This window comes from Ascaphus truei, chromosome 4 (genome assembly GCF_040206685.1).
Source record: "Ascaphus truei isolate aAscTru1 chromosome 4, aAscTru1.hap1, whole genome shotgun sequence".
NCBI classification, from domain to species: Eukaryota; Metazoa; Chordata; class Amphibia; order Anura; family Ascaphidae; genus Ascaphus; species Ascaphus truei.
In genome coordinates, this window is record NC_134486.1 from 42,376,894 (window position 1) to 42,389,981 (window position 13,088).

The window sequence follows — 13,088 nt, forward strand, 5'->3', positions numbered from 1 at the left end:
CCCACGCTATGCCGCTTTAACATCTTATATCACCCCTCCAAAGTCACTGCAATCCCTAGTGTCATGATAGGGGACCAATACGAGGACTTCCATTGACATCAGGCTCCGGTCTACCCCTGACACTCATGGAAAGCCCTTCACACACATCCTTTGTTATTTATATCTGTCCTCTGCACTTCCGGGTGCAAAAGTAATAGAAATTTAAATTTGACAAATATAATAATTTTTTTTGTAAAGAGGATTAGTCCCAATTAGTAGTTAGCATAAATGTTTAAAAGCTTTAAATATGCAAATAGATTGATAATGTGTGTGCAGGTATGACTGAAAAATAAAAAACAAAAAACACAAAAAACAAAACTGTGCGCTACTACCTAACTACCTATAAAGTTTAAATGTATATATATATACAGTGCAGTGACTATACCATCATTTTAGTGATAAAAATTTTTAAAAAATTAAACCACAACTCCCACAGTGAGATAATTATACATTAAATAATAAGTGCCACATAACCGTGTTGGGGATAATGGCGTCTGCAGCTGTAAACGCAGGGGTGGCTCAGCACCTGTCACACACACTAAGAGAATGGAAACAAAAGAAAACAGCGCACAACGCCAAATAGTGAAGCAAATTCAACAATATATTATAGAATTAAAAAGGGGGTAATATGAGCTGCATCAGCAGAGGGAAGCAAGCACCTGAATCTACAGCTAACAGCCGCCGAGTGGTAAACAGTGTGATACACACTACATGCCTTTTACCAACTTTTTTCATGTACGCAGATATATTACCCCCTTTTTAATTCTATAATATATCGTTGAATTTGCTTCACTATTTGGCGTTGTGCGCTGTTTTCTTTTGTTTCCATTCTCTTAATGACTGAAAAATGCATTCAGCCTAAGGGAACCTAAGTACTGTATGATGCAGATGCATGAAAGGTTATTTAACTGTGTTACTAACTACAGTAGAAAATGTTCAAAGCACAAAATATAATATTAAAGAAATGGTTCAAATTATGCAGTGGCACCACATGTTACGTGATAAATTATGTATAACGCTGTGCTAGTTTGAAACATCTTCAGCATAGAAATCTCTTGTACATGTAAAAGTGTGACCTCATAAAGATCTACATGAATCTGCTATTGATGTGACCATTTGCTGACTAAGGCTATGGCCCCAGTGGTCATGGCTGCACTCGCGCCGGAGCGTCTGGCGGTGCGTGCACCCGTTTCAGCCACGACCTGTGGTCTGCGATTGTGCTTGCAGTGAAGAGCAGGAGATCCGACGTGGGGGTAGGGGCGGGGGGGGTTGTGACGTCACACGCCTGGTTCGCCCTCATTGGGTGAACCCCCGCCGTGACGTGGCCAATGCTCGGCCAGTGCACCAAAAATCTTGTCTTTTGCCCAAGGCGGTCACGCATCGCGCCTTGTGTGTGCATGCACGCCGACTGGGGCCTGCCCCATAGAGGGTTGAGCCTTGTGTGTGGCGCACACGCAGCCGTGGCCTCTGGGGACCTAGCCTAATGGTTTACCTATTGTTAGGCAAAAAGGTGAATGACTCCCCCCAACCATATCTAAAAAGAACTACAGAGCATGGACCAGGTAAAAAAGAAATGCATACCTGCTCTATTACAGACATTGTAGCTTTAACTTGCATTCATTTCTGGAAGCTTTTTTTTAATGTCTGCATTTTCCACCTTTAAGATCCACCTTAACACCCACCTCCTTATCGAAGCAAAGGCTGATACTTTACACCTCATACATCGGATCTGGCCCCCTGCAGACGCACTTCCTACTGTCTCTGTACATTCTTCCTACTTACCAATTAGATTGTGAGCTTTTCAGAGCAGCGACACCTTTTCCTAAGTGTCATTATTATGTCTGAAGCACTTCTTCCCATTATGTGTTATTTGTTATTTCTATGATTGTCACTTGTATTACTGCTGTGAAGCGCTATGTACATTAATGGCGCTATAAACATACATACATTTTCTCCCCATTTTAATAATGGTTTTGCTGCCATTGTACGTCTCATTAGCATGGGCTTAATGGCAGTTTATTGTAGCGCAATGTTGCGCTAGCTTCAAATAATGACAGAGACAGACTATTTTACCTACTAAGTGATGCTCCAAAATTAGAAAGAGTTCCATCTGTTGCATATATTAAGCATAATAATCCAAATGACAATGGAGTGTCCAGAAGAAATGAATGAACTCACAATAGGGAGGGATATGTGTCTAGTGGTGTCCACTTGACAACTACAGATATGACACATAAATGAACACCCAGCCAATATAAGTGAACCAAATAATAAAGTTGCACAGGAATATACACATATATATGACAGGGCACTGCGGCCCTTTACCTGTGTACTTCTGAGGACACTCCAGACATCAGGGGCGTGCAGTACATCCAGTAATAGATTCCAGTGGATAGCAGCAGATGATGAAGAGCACAGCCAGGAACATCCAACTTCTAACTTGAAAAAATAAAGAAGAAGGAAGAAAGCAAGCAACTCCAAAATAGCAATGAGGTCAGGTTTATTGCAGGCTAAAAAGACAATAAAAGGACCATACGAATGCACCTACGCGTTTCGTGCAACAGCACTTTATCAAGGTGACAAGATACTACATATACTGCCTCTTTATACATACCTAAGTCGCCCGTCGGTTGTGACGTCATCAACCAGCGTCTGCACGGAGTCGCGGTGACGTAACGTGCACATCCATAGGGCGGACAAGTCAGGTGGTATGCCATTTCCAACTTTATTATAAACAAAAAACATGAACAAAGGTAACACAATACAAATTTAAAAACAAAGCTGTTCTTGCTTATACAGCAGGTCCCTGAGTGATACAGAAAGGAAGGAAACCTCCTATTACAATATAATATGTTAATAATATGTAATTTAGATGGTACATAGTAGCTAATCATAATTAATCTGGATAATATCTAAGAAATAACACCAAATTAAATGATCAGATTGTAAACACTCATGGCATACGTAAATACCTTGTAGTTCAGAGGAGAACAAAATATCAATATATGTGGGGTATGCATAAAGTGGTTGATAGATATATGTCCACCAAATAGCTAGATAATTTATTTATCATTTGTATAAAAAACAAATAGCTAAATGCATATCTTCACATATATGAATAAAGACCTATTTAAGTATATTCATTAAGGTGTATATATACATTTCTTTGGAAACATAGATAGCATTAACAGTGATTGGGAGAGCATTAATAATAAAATAAATAATAAACAATATTAATAATAATATTACTTATATATAAACAATTAATATTTTGAATATCCATTTTTAACTATATAAATATAATAATATAATTAATGTCTCAAAAAAAACAATATTCTATCGTTATTATCATAAAAAATGACTTAAATCCCAATCAATGTTCATACCAAGCGGTGCCCTTGTTCTAAGTGTGAAGATCCAATAGGCTTCACGTTTATCTAGTAGCTTGGTTCTATCTCCACCTCTTGGTGATAGGGGGATTTGTTCGATACCTTGGAATGTAAAAAGATTTTCACTACCATAGGGACAATTTGAGAAATGTTTTGCTACAGGATGGTTTTGATCTTTATTCCGAATGAGTCTAAGATGCTCCATAAATCTAATTTTTAAGCGTCTAATAGTTCTTCCGACGTACTGACGTCCACAACCACATTTTAAAAAATAAACATATAAGTGGAATTACAGTTAATAAAGGTCTGTACATTGTAAGTCATTCTTGTGACAGAAGACGAAAAGGTTTTGTTTTGATTCATTCTTACACATACTTTGCAGCTAGTGCAAGAGTATGATCCCTTAGGTAGTGGGGGCTCCCTATCTCTCTAGATCTGAAGAGGCTGGACGATAATGTGTTGGCCAATGTTTTGGCACGTTTGAATATAACATTAGGGCCTGTTGACACATAGGGCTTTAACACTGGATCTAATAATAGAATATTCCAATGTTTTTTAAGGATAGTTTTAATTGATTCTGCTTGTCTGCTAAAAGGTGTAATAAAGGAAGGACTGTCATTAGATCTCGTTCTTTTAATAGTTGTGTGTCTCAGCAGGGATTTTCTATCCATACCTGAGACCTCTTTGATGGATCTATCTAAATCCTCTCGTTTATACCCCCTCTGCAAAAAGCGACCATAAAGATCATTAGATTTCAGTTTAAATTCATCATCATTGGAGCAATTGTGGCGCGCTCTTATAAACTGGCTCTTAGGTATCCCCCTGAACATGGCATATGGATGACAGCTGCTCACTCGTAGGAAAGTATTACGAAAATTAGGTTTCCGATAAAGGGTGGTCTGTATTGAAAGTGCTGTGTCAATGTATAAACGTAAGTCTAAATAATATATGTGTTGTAAATGGTAAGAGTGAGTGAAAGAGAGATTAAACTCATTAACATTAAGTGCAGAAATAAACTCCAATAATGTTGTGATGTCCCCCTACCAAATGAACAGAAGATCATCAATATAACGCCTATAAAAAAAGAATGTGCTCCCTATATTTGTTCATTTCTCCAAACACGTGGAACGACTCCCACCACCCCATAAAGAGGTTGGCGTATGATGGGGCAAAACTTGTGCCCATAGCTGTTCCACGTGTTTGGAGATAACTAACCCCATTGAAAAGAAAAAAATTGTGCGTGAGTAAAAAGTGAATAGCATCTAAAAGAAAAGTGGTTTGTGCAGGTGCTAAATCAGACCGATTGAGGAAATGGCGAGCAGCTGTCAAGCCATGCTCATGGGAGATAACAGTATAAAGAGATGTGACATCTAGTGTCACCCACACCATGTTGCGCTTCCATTAGAAACAGTCAAGGGTGGTTAATAAGTCATGTGGTGGTACAGCATAGGGATGATTATCTCAAGGAAGCAATGCGCCAACTTGGTGATACGACTTCCTATGCTGTGCTACCATCCGACCCCACTCAGAAGTTTCAGAAAGAACTTAGAGACTTATTGGATGTGGGCTCCATGTTAGGAGTTCTTAATGAGAATGACACTAATTTCTTGTACAGACCTTTACCAACCACGGCCGTGTTTCACCATCTCCCAAAGATTCATAAGACACTGGTCTCCCCTCCGGGTAGGCCAATTGTCTCCAGTATTGAATCTTTGGGAGATGGTGTCACACGGTACGTGGATTTTTTCCTTCAGCCCCTTGTGGAGCAATTACCTTCATACATTTGAGACAGTGGTGACTTATTAACCACCCTTGACTGTTTCGAATGGAAGCGCAACATGGTGTGGGTGACACTAGATGTCACCTCTCTTTATACTGTTATCTCCCATGATGTAGCGAAGGTTATTGCACTCACTGATAACGCAGAATATCACCAAAACGATTCTATGGCAATAATAACACAGAATAAAACCCCCCCAAATAACACGCTAGCCAGTGCAATAACCTTTGCTACATCTGTGTATACATCTCTCTAAACACTCACCTACAGTATACAATATGTGGAGAGAGAACCTGAGAAAAAACCTAATTTGAATATGCATATTATATTCAAATGATTTAAATTAAGATCTCACCACATGGTGTATAAAATAATGTTATGGCAGATATTGAAGTCAATGGAGACGCCTCACTACCTCTGTTTTTTCACGATTTGGAACTGCATGTAACACCACGTTTAGGTATGACTTAACTAACACGTAATGTCAAGTCCCCGCGTTAGCCTTAACAGACTTTAGTGCAGTGGTGTCCTATAGGAATTCAAAGCTAGCCACACTTGTTTGTCATCTTTCCATATTCGCCACATTCTCGTGTCTGTTGCAATAGCGTTACGCTTCTGAGTCGCGATGCCCACCGCGTTGCAGTTTTCCCAGGGCTCAGATCTAGTTTCCACTCCCCCCCTTCACACACCCCTTCCTCCCCCATGTCGGCAGCCTTGCAAGACCCCCCCCACCTCCCCTTCCAATACACACACTATGCCCCCCACCCCAATACGCACACTAAGCTTCCCCACCCCTAATACAAATAACCCTCATCCCCAATACACAGCCCCCACACCCCCCAAAAACAAAGAATAAACCCCCGCACACCCTAAAAACACACAACCCCTCTCCACACCCCAAATACACATAACCACCCTACACCTTACTGTACGTGGGGGGTGTTGCTGTAAATGAAGACACCGGCCAGCCAACCCTTACATTTCTTCTTTATGAAGACAGATTGTATTCACTGTACAGACTTATTAATCCTAGGACAGAGTTGTACAAAAGACAAATGATATTTAATTCCTGTCATAAGTATATAAATGTCCTTTGAATCACCTTTAAGGTCTGAGCCTGACGAACTTTCATGACAGCCTTTGCAGCCTGCAGAGTATCATATAACCTCACCTACATTAACAGATTTGGAAGTTCTCCCCCTGCCCCTACTGCCATTTACATCAGGGGTGCGTAATCCTTCCCCCCTTAGTCCCCTGTTCGCCCCCCCCCCCCTCGGCTCGGCTCACCACATTGTCATGGCAACGCAACATCACATGACCCCGCAAAGTCAATTGACGCCGAGTTACCATGACGACGTGCCACTGGAAGCCAAGGTAAGTTTGTTACCAAGGCCTCATGCGGTTCCTCGGCATTTAATTTAAATGCCTTGGGGGAGAGCGCGGGACCTCTGCAACCTCCGCACCATCCCCCCAGAAAATCTCACGCCTCCCAGTTTGTGCACCCCTGATTTACATACAAGTAGTCATATTAAAGTTGTTTATTTAAAAAAAAATAAAAGGATTTCCTTAAAGGTTTTATTACCGGGACCTGCAAATGAAGCCATGCAAAACTTTAATAAAGAAAAACTCACGCGGGTTTGAAAATCCTGCTCTTCGGTAGGGGTGAGAGTTAAATTAATAAGTGATCAATAAAGAACCTAATGGGTGATGGTAGCTGGGAACTCAATTTGAATGATCAAATAGAGAGGGAGAGAAAAGAAATCCCATGTAGCTGCACTCAAACCCCACACTAAGTACAAGGTAATCTTTATTATATATACATTAAAAGCAATTCAACATAAATGGAGGTTGGTGTGTGCTTTCAGGTTGTGCCGTGAGTCAAAGATCAGTCGGAAATAACAGAATATCCTGAACTTTAATAAATTGGCTGTGTACTTAATTGCCACCCGGGGTCAGTCTGAGAAATCAGGTATCGGGATCCTGCTATGTGATGGAGAAGAGTAGTTTTGAGTTGGCTTCTGAAGATAGTTAGGGAGGGGGCAGGTAGTGAGGGAGTGAGTAAGGTAAATGATCAGAATCGAGAGGAGGCACCTTGTGGGGGGTGAGGGGAGCAAAACCGTGGAGAGATTTGTAGACCAGGTTGAGGAATTTGAATAATTGCCATGGTTGCAATGTTGCAATGCTGCGCACAATGTTTCCTGTCTCTATTCTGGCACGTTGCTTTTAGCATGATTAGATTAGTTTAATGGAAGCCAATTAGATTGTTAAATTGTTTACAAAAGGCTGTTTTTGGCTAGCTGTGTGGGATTGTACCTTTAATTATGGTAAATTCAAGGAAAAGTGCTTAATATAAAGAGAGGACGTGGCACTGCATATATATATATCGAGCAGTTAGAATAGAGTCAAAATCTCGTCAGGTGGATGTTGATTAGCTAAACACACCAATAATGAGATAACATTATTATGTTAATGGAGTCGTTTGTTTCACAATTCCCTTGGAATGAAGACAGAAGGACCATAAGATCTGTTATTTCAGTTTGCTAGCATGAAAACGCTGCTTAAAATAAGCTTAAAAAGAAGGGTACATATTAATTGAAAGCCAATTAACAATTTTTTTTGATCTCCACTAGAGTTGTAAACAGATCCATCATTTATTATGCTCAGCAGGGTATTTAATTAATGATGTTATTAATAAGAAATTATACTTGTAAAGTTTGCAAGGATATATAGCCCAGAGGTTTAGAGAAACAAATACATATTGAATCAAACTCTTGAAACTGTTTGCTCACAAAGCTTCCTATATGTAATTATTAGGCCAAAGAGGATTGGGTCTATGCTCCATGTATATCTTTATTTATATAGCACTGACAGTGTACTTGGCACTTTACAAGAGAAACAATACAGGGAATAAGTAATACAGTAATATAATACAATAACTGCAATAAACAAATTCAGACACTACAAAAGGAAATCCCTGCCCCAAAGAGCTTACAATCTAAGTGGTATGTTGGGAGACTTACAGGGACCGCAGGTGAGGGAATACATGCAGTCAATGGCAGTGCTTGGCCACAAGGGTTGGTAGGTACGACTGTGGGTGTGGGACAGTAACCATTAGTCCAGGCTATTGGGATGCTTCTCTGAGGTGAGTTTTTAGGTTTTACTTAAAGGTGGGGAGAGATGGTGCGAGAGAGAGCAGTAGAGGTGAACGGGGAAGAAAGGAGACCGTTATGGGTAGAGTGCAGGAGACTAGCAGGGGCAGAATGAGAGATCAAAGCCGATATGTAGGGAGGGGGGCAGATAAGTGGAGAGCCTTAAAAGGTAAAGAGGCAAACTTTGTAGGTGATCCAAAACTTGATGGCAAGCCAGGAGTGGGAGTCAAGGAGATGAGCAGAGAGACTATATAAATAACTGTAAAATATATGAGCTATGGGGCCATTTACCTACATAAGTTAATTATCCTACTACTTTATCCAAGTGTTGAATTCATTTTATTTATATAAAATTATTTACGTAGGTTGAATATGTAGATATTCATATTTAATACTCAAAAGGTAGCATTTATTTCCATGAATTGGCAATATGATGAACATAAAATATTTTCCACCTGTTTAATGTGATGGAATTTAACTTCAGACCTGTTTTTTTTACTAGGCGAAAAAGAAGAGAATATGTCAAGAACTAAAGGATGAACTTGAAACCAGCAACAAATTAGAGTTTTCCATCAGTTACGATGGAACTCAATACAGTACAGATACTGTTTTACCGCGTGGAAACCTAGCTAGGCTTCCGAGTTCACATAAAACAGATAAAGACAATTACCTGTATTATGCAGATACAAAATGAAAAAAAGTGTTTGAAATGTAACAAATGAAGACTAATCCAGTACATGCATACCCCGCATTAACGTACGCAATGGGACCGGAGCATATATGTAAAGCGAAAATGTACTTAAAGTGAAGCACTACCTTTATCCCACTTATCGATGCATGTACTGTACTGCAATCGTCATATACGTGCATAACTGATGTAAATAACGCATTTGTAACAGGCTCTACAGTCTCCCCGCTTGCGCACAGCTTCGGTACAGGTAGGGAGCTGGTATTGCTGTTCAGGACGTGCCGACAGGCGCATACGCGAGCTGCTGTTTGCCTATTGGGCGATATGTCCTTACTCGCAAGTGTCCTTAAACCAGGGTATGCCTGTAAATAGCTTTTATATGCATAATGATAAAAGTTTCACAAATTACTAGAAGCAGTCAACAGAAGTTACTGCAAGCTTTTTATTCATTATTAGATTATTTAAAAATGAACTTCACAAACTATGATTCCAGTGTGCCTGCATCTTCACATAAAGCATCCTAATTACCCAAGAGTGCCTATTATGTCTTAATTACAATGTTCAAATTAATTTAGAACACCATTATAAAAGTAGATTGGAATATACTACAAGCAGAGCAGCCTACATCTGCCTGGCAAAGGTCTACGGGTAAAGATGGGTAATAAAAGATTAACTTATTCTTAGACCAGGTCAAAATCACCCTTCTAAATAACACCTTTCATTTCCATCGATCTGCCAGTTCCAGGTTTCTGCTTTGTATAAATGTGAGGGGTGTTTGAAATTCTAGCGCGCTTCCAAATGTCCAGTTGATAGGGGGGAAAAGTCCTGTTTCTTTCTATGAACCGTGGGATCAGTCAGCATACCCAACAGGACCTCTCAATTTCCAGCATTTATGTAGAATCTATTTCACACTTTAGATATTACTAATTAGATACTCACTTAGATTTGATATGTATTGATTTATGTTTATTAGCCTTTTATTTTTAGTTTTTAACACATTCTTTAATGTACTTTAATTTAGAACTTGAGCGAATTCACCTCAAAGCATAACTAGTCGTATTTAGAGATTGTAAGCTCTTGGGAGCAAGGATCTTACTTATTGTACCAGTGTATGCCTAAGTGGTGATTTTACTGTTATTGTCTTCACACCCCACTGTATGTTAAAAAGAACAATCAATCATTAGAATTGAGATAACCAGGAGCCCATCTCCTGAAACACAAGAGCTGCTCAAACACATAATAAACAAAAATTGTGAGGCGCTACTTATGAAGGTGAATATATATATATGAATCTCAAATATTGTGATAATTTACTAAAGTGCTCAAATATTAAGAAAAATGGCAAACTTTGCTGCTCAACCCTCTTAGGATAAGATCCAGTTTTCTCCTATTTAGAATGGTGTGGAGAAACTTGTGGGGAGCGCAGGTATCACCATAAACATGTAAGGGAAAGAATAACAAAATAGTGCAATATATCTAAATGAATACAGCAATCTGAGCAGGAATCATGAATGGGAACTCACATTATCCCAGTGGTATTACAGCCTGTATTTGGCAATAGATGTGGTGGGTAGATTCAGCAATGTGCAGGGGGGTCTTGCTTGTACACACTCCCAGATGATAGCAGGACGAACCCTCAATGGAAATGGAAATAAAGACAATTCTAGTGCAACACTGTATGTTCACTATGGATATATTGAAAAGGCAATAAGTATTGCACTTACATGATCAACATGTGCTTAGACACACAATTGATGCGCAGCATAGGTGTACTCCATCCACCCCCCTCCCGAGGTCGCGTCACTTCTGGTTCGGCCCGTCGCGTCACTTCCGGTTTCGTCGGCGAACGCAGAATGGATCCTCACGGGTTCTGGGGCTAGTCTGGCACACTTCTGAACTGCTGCAAGTTCACTCAACGCGATTCACTGGCGTGGCAGCTTCGTCAGGAGTCCATTTCCATTGAGGGTTCGTCCTGCTATCATCTGGGAGTGTGTACAAGCAAGACCCCTCTGCACATTGCTGAATCTACCCACCACATCTATTGCCAAATACAGGCTGTAATACCACTGGGATAATGTGAGTTCCCATTCATGATTCATGGCCAGATTGCTGTATTCATTTAGATATATTGCACTATTTTGTTATTCTTTCCCTTACATGTTTATGGTGATACCTGCGCTCCCCACAAGTTTCTCCACACTGCTCAAACACAGCCTGAAAATCAGCCTGAGGAGGGTTAGGAAAAAAGCAGCATCTATAAAGATAAGGGACAGTGACATTGTTGTAGAATGTTATTCTATTTGAATAAAAGTTTGATAAAGTAAGGCTACGGCCCGTGCCTGCGCTGCCTGCGAGGCTGGTGGTGCGTGCAGCCGAATTCCCCGGTCTGCTGTGAGCTGCAGGAAGAAACGGGGGGCGTGACGGGGCATGGCCGTGACGTCACCCGGCAAGTTCGCCCACATTGGCTGAACCGCCGGGGGTGTGGCCTAGCGCTCTGTCATGAGTCCTGCTTTCAATTTTCTTGAGAGCAGGAGTTTCTGTCAGCACAGCACCGCCTCCCCCTGGCAGCGGGCCCGGCACCATTGTGGGGCGGCTCTTGTCCCTACAGCGTCCGCCACAGTGGGTGCTGCAGTAGCCAGCGGGGACCTGGCCTAAGGAAAACAATTCAGTTGATGCACACACACACCTTTTTTTATAGACCACGTGGTACATTTTATAGCATTATTGTGATAATCCAAAACAAAAACAAATGTTTATGTTTTATAAAAGAATTAGAATGTAATGATTATTTACAAAAATAAGAAATTCTAAACAATTTTGAAATGTGTACATTGTTGTGCGTGTATTATATACAGTGGTCGACAAATCACCAAAAAATCTACTCGCCACCTAGTACCACATGTGTGCTGCTTGGGCCAATAGGAGCTCGCCACGATGTTAAATCCACTCGCCCGAGGCGTGCAAATGTATAGGTTTTTCGAACACTGATATATATATATATATATATATATATATATATATATATATAAATAAAAAGACAATAGTTCATTGTCTTGCTGCAGACCAAACTGCTCACACAAGTTTCATGAATGGAAAGGCGATCTATAGCATACACCTGACAATGACATTTGACCCTGTGCTGCCATTTTAACTGGAGCTGCAGGAGAAAAAGATGAATTTGCCGGGGAGAAGACCGCACCACGCCGCCGGACCCCGCTGCAGGTAAGTGTCGTGAGGAGGGGGGTTGAGGGAGTGTTTTGGGGGGGGGGGACTGACTTTTGGGGGAGGGGGGGGGTGAGTGGGTTTTTGCTCGGGCCCTGTATGTATGCGTGTGTATGTATATACAGTGGTGTGAAAAAGAAAGTACACCCTCTTTGAATTCTATGGTTTTATATATCAGGACATAATCATCTGTTCCTTAGCAGATCTAAAAATTAGGTAAATACAACCTCAGATGAACAACAACACATGACATATTACACTGTGTCATGATTTATTTAACAATTATATATATATATATATATATATATATATATATATATATATATATATATATACATACATATATATATATATACATACATATATATATATACATATATACATATATATATATACATACAGTGTTCGACAATCCTATACATTTACATGCCCGGGGCGAGAAAATGTAACCTCCGGGCGAGTAAATATTGGCCCAAGCAGCACACGTGTTTGTTTTTTTTAATTTCCCTGCTCGCGCTGAAATTTTCCCTGCACGCGCTAAAAAAAAAAAAAAACTCCCGTTACCTGACCGCTGTTTGGCGCGTGCTCCCAGGCTTTGTGGGCGCGCGGCCAGGCTCTATATGAGCCCGCCCCCAACGTCCGGCCATTCTTTCTGGCCGGAGATCTGTTGGAGAGTAAGTACTCTCCTATCCTCCATCTTGCGGCCCATCTGCTCCTTCCCTGCAAGCCCCCTTGCTTCCCGCGCGGGGCAGGAGATGGTAGTGGGGGTGTTCCCCCTTCTCTCCCTGTCCCCGCTTACCCCGGCTTCCCGCCGATCCCAG

The 13,088-nt window shown here is 40.7% G+C and overlaps 1 protein-coding gene across 1 annotated transcript in view; it reads left to right on the top strand.

The window, feature by feature from the left end:
* The window catches only part of LOC142491930 (spermatogenesis-associated protein 7 homolog), a 231,930-nt gene extending 221,504 nt beyond the window's left edge, over window positions 1-10,426 (top strand). The window contains exon 11 of the mRNA XM_075594726.1: window positions 8,860-10,426. Coding sequence (XP_075450841.1) covers window positions 8,860-9,051 — 192 coding nt within the window. The 3' untranslated portion in view covers window positions 9,052-10,426. The remainder of the gene's footprint in view (window positions 1-8,859) is intronic.
* The last annotated feature ends 2,662 nt before the right edge of the window (window positions 10,427-13,088 follow it).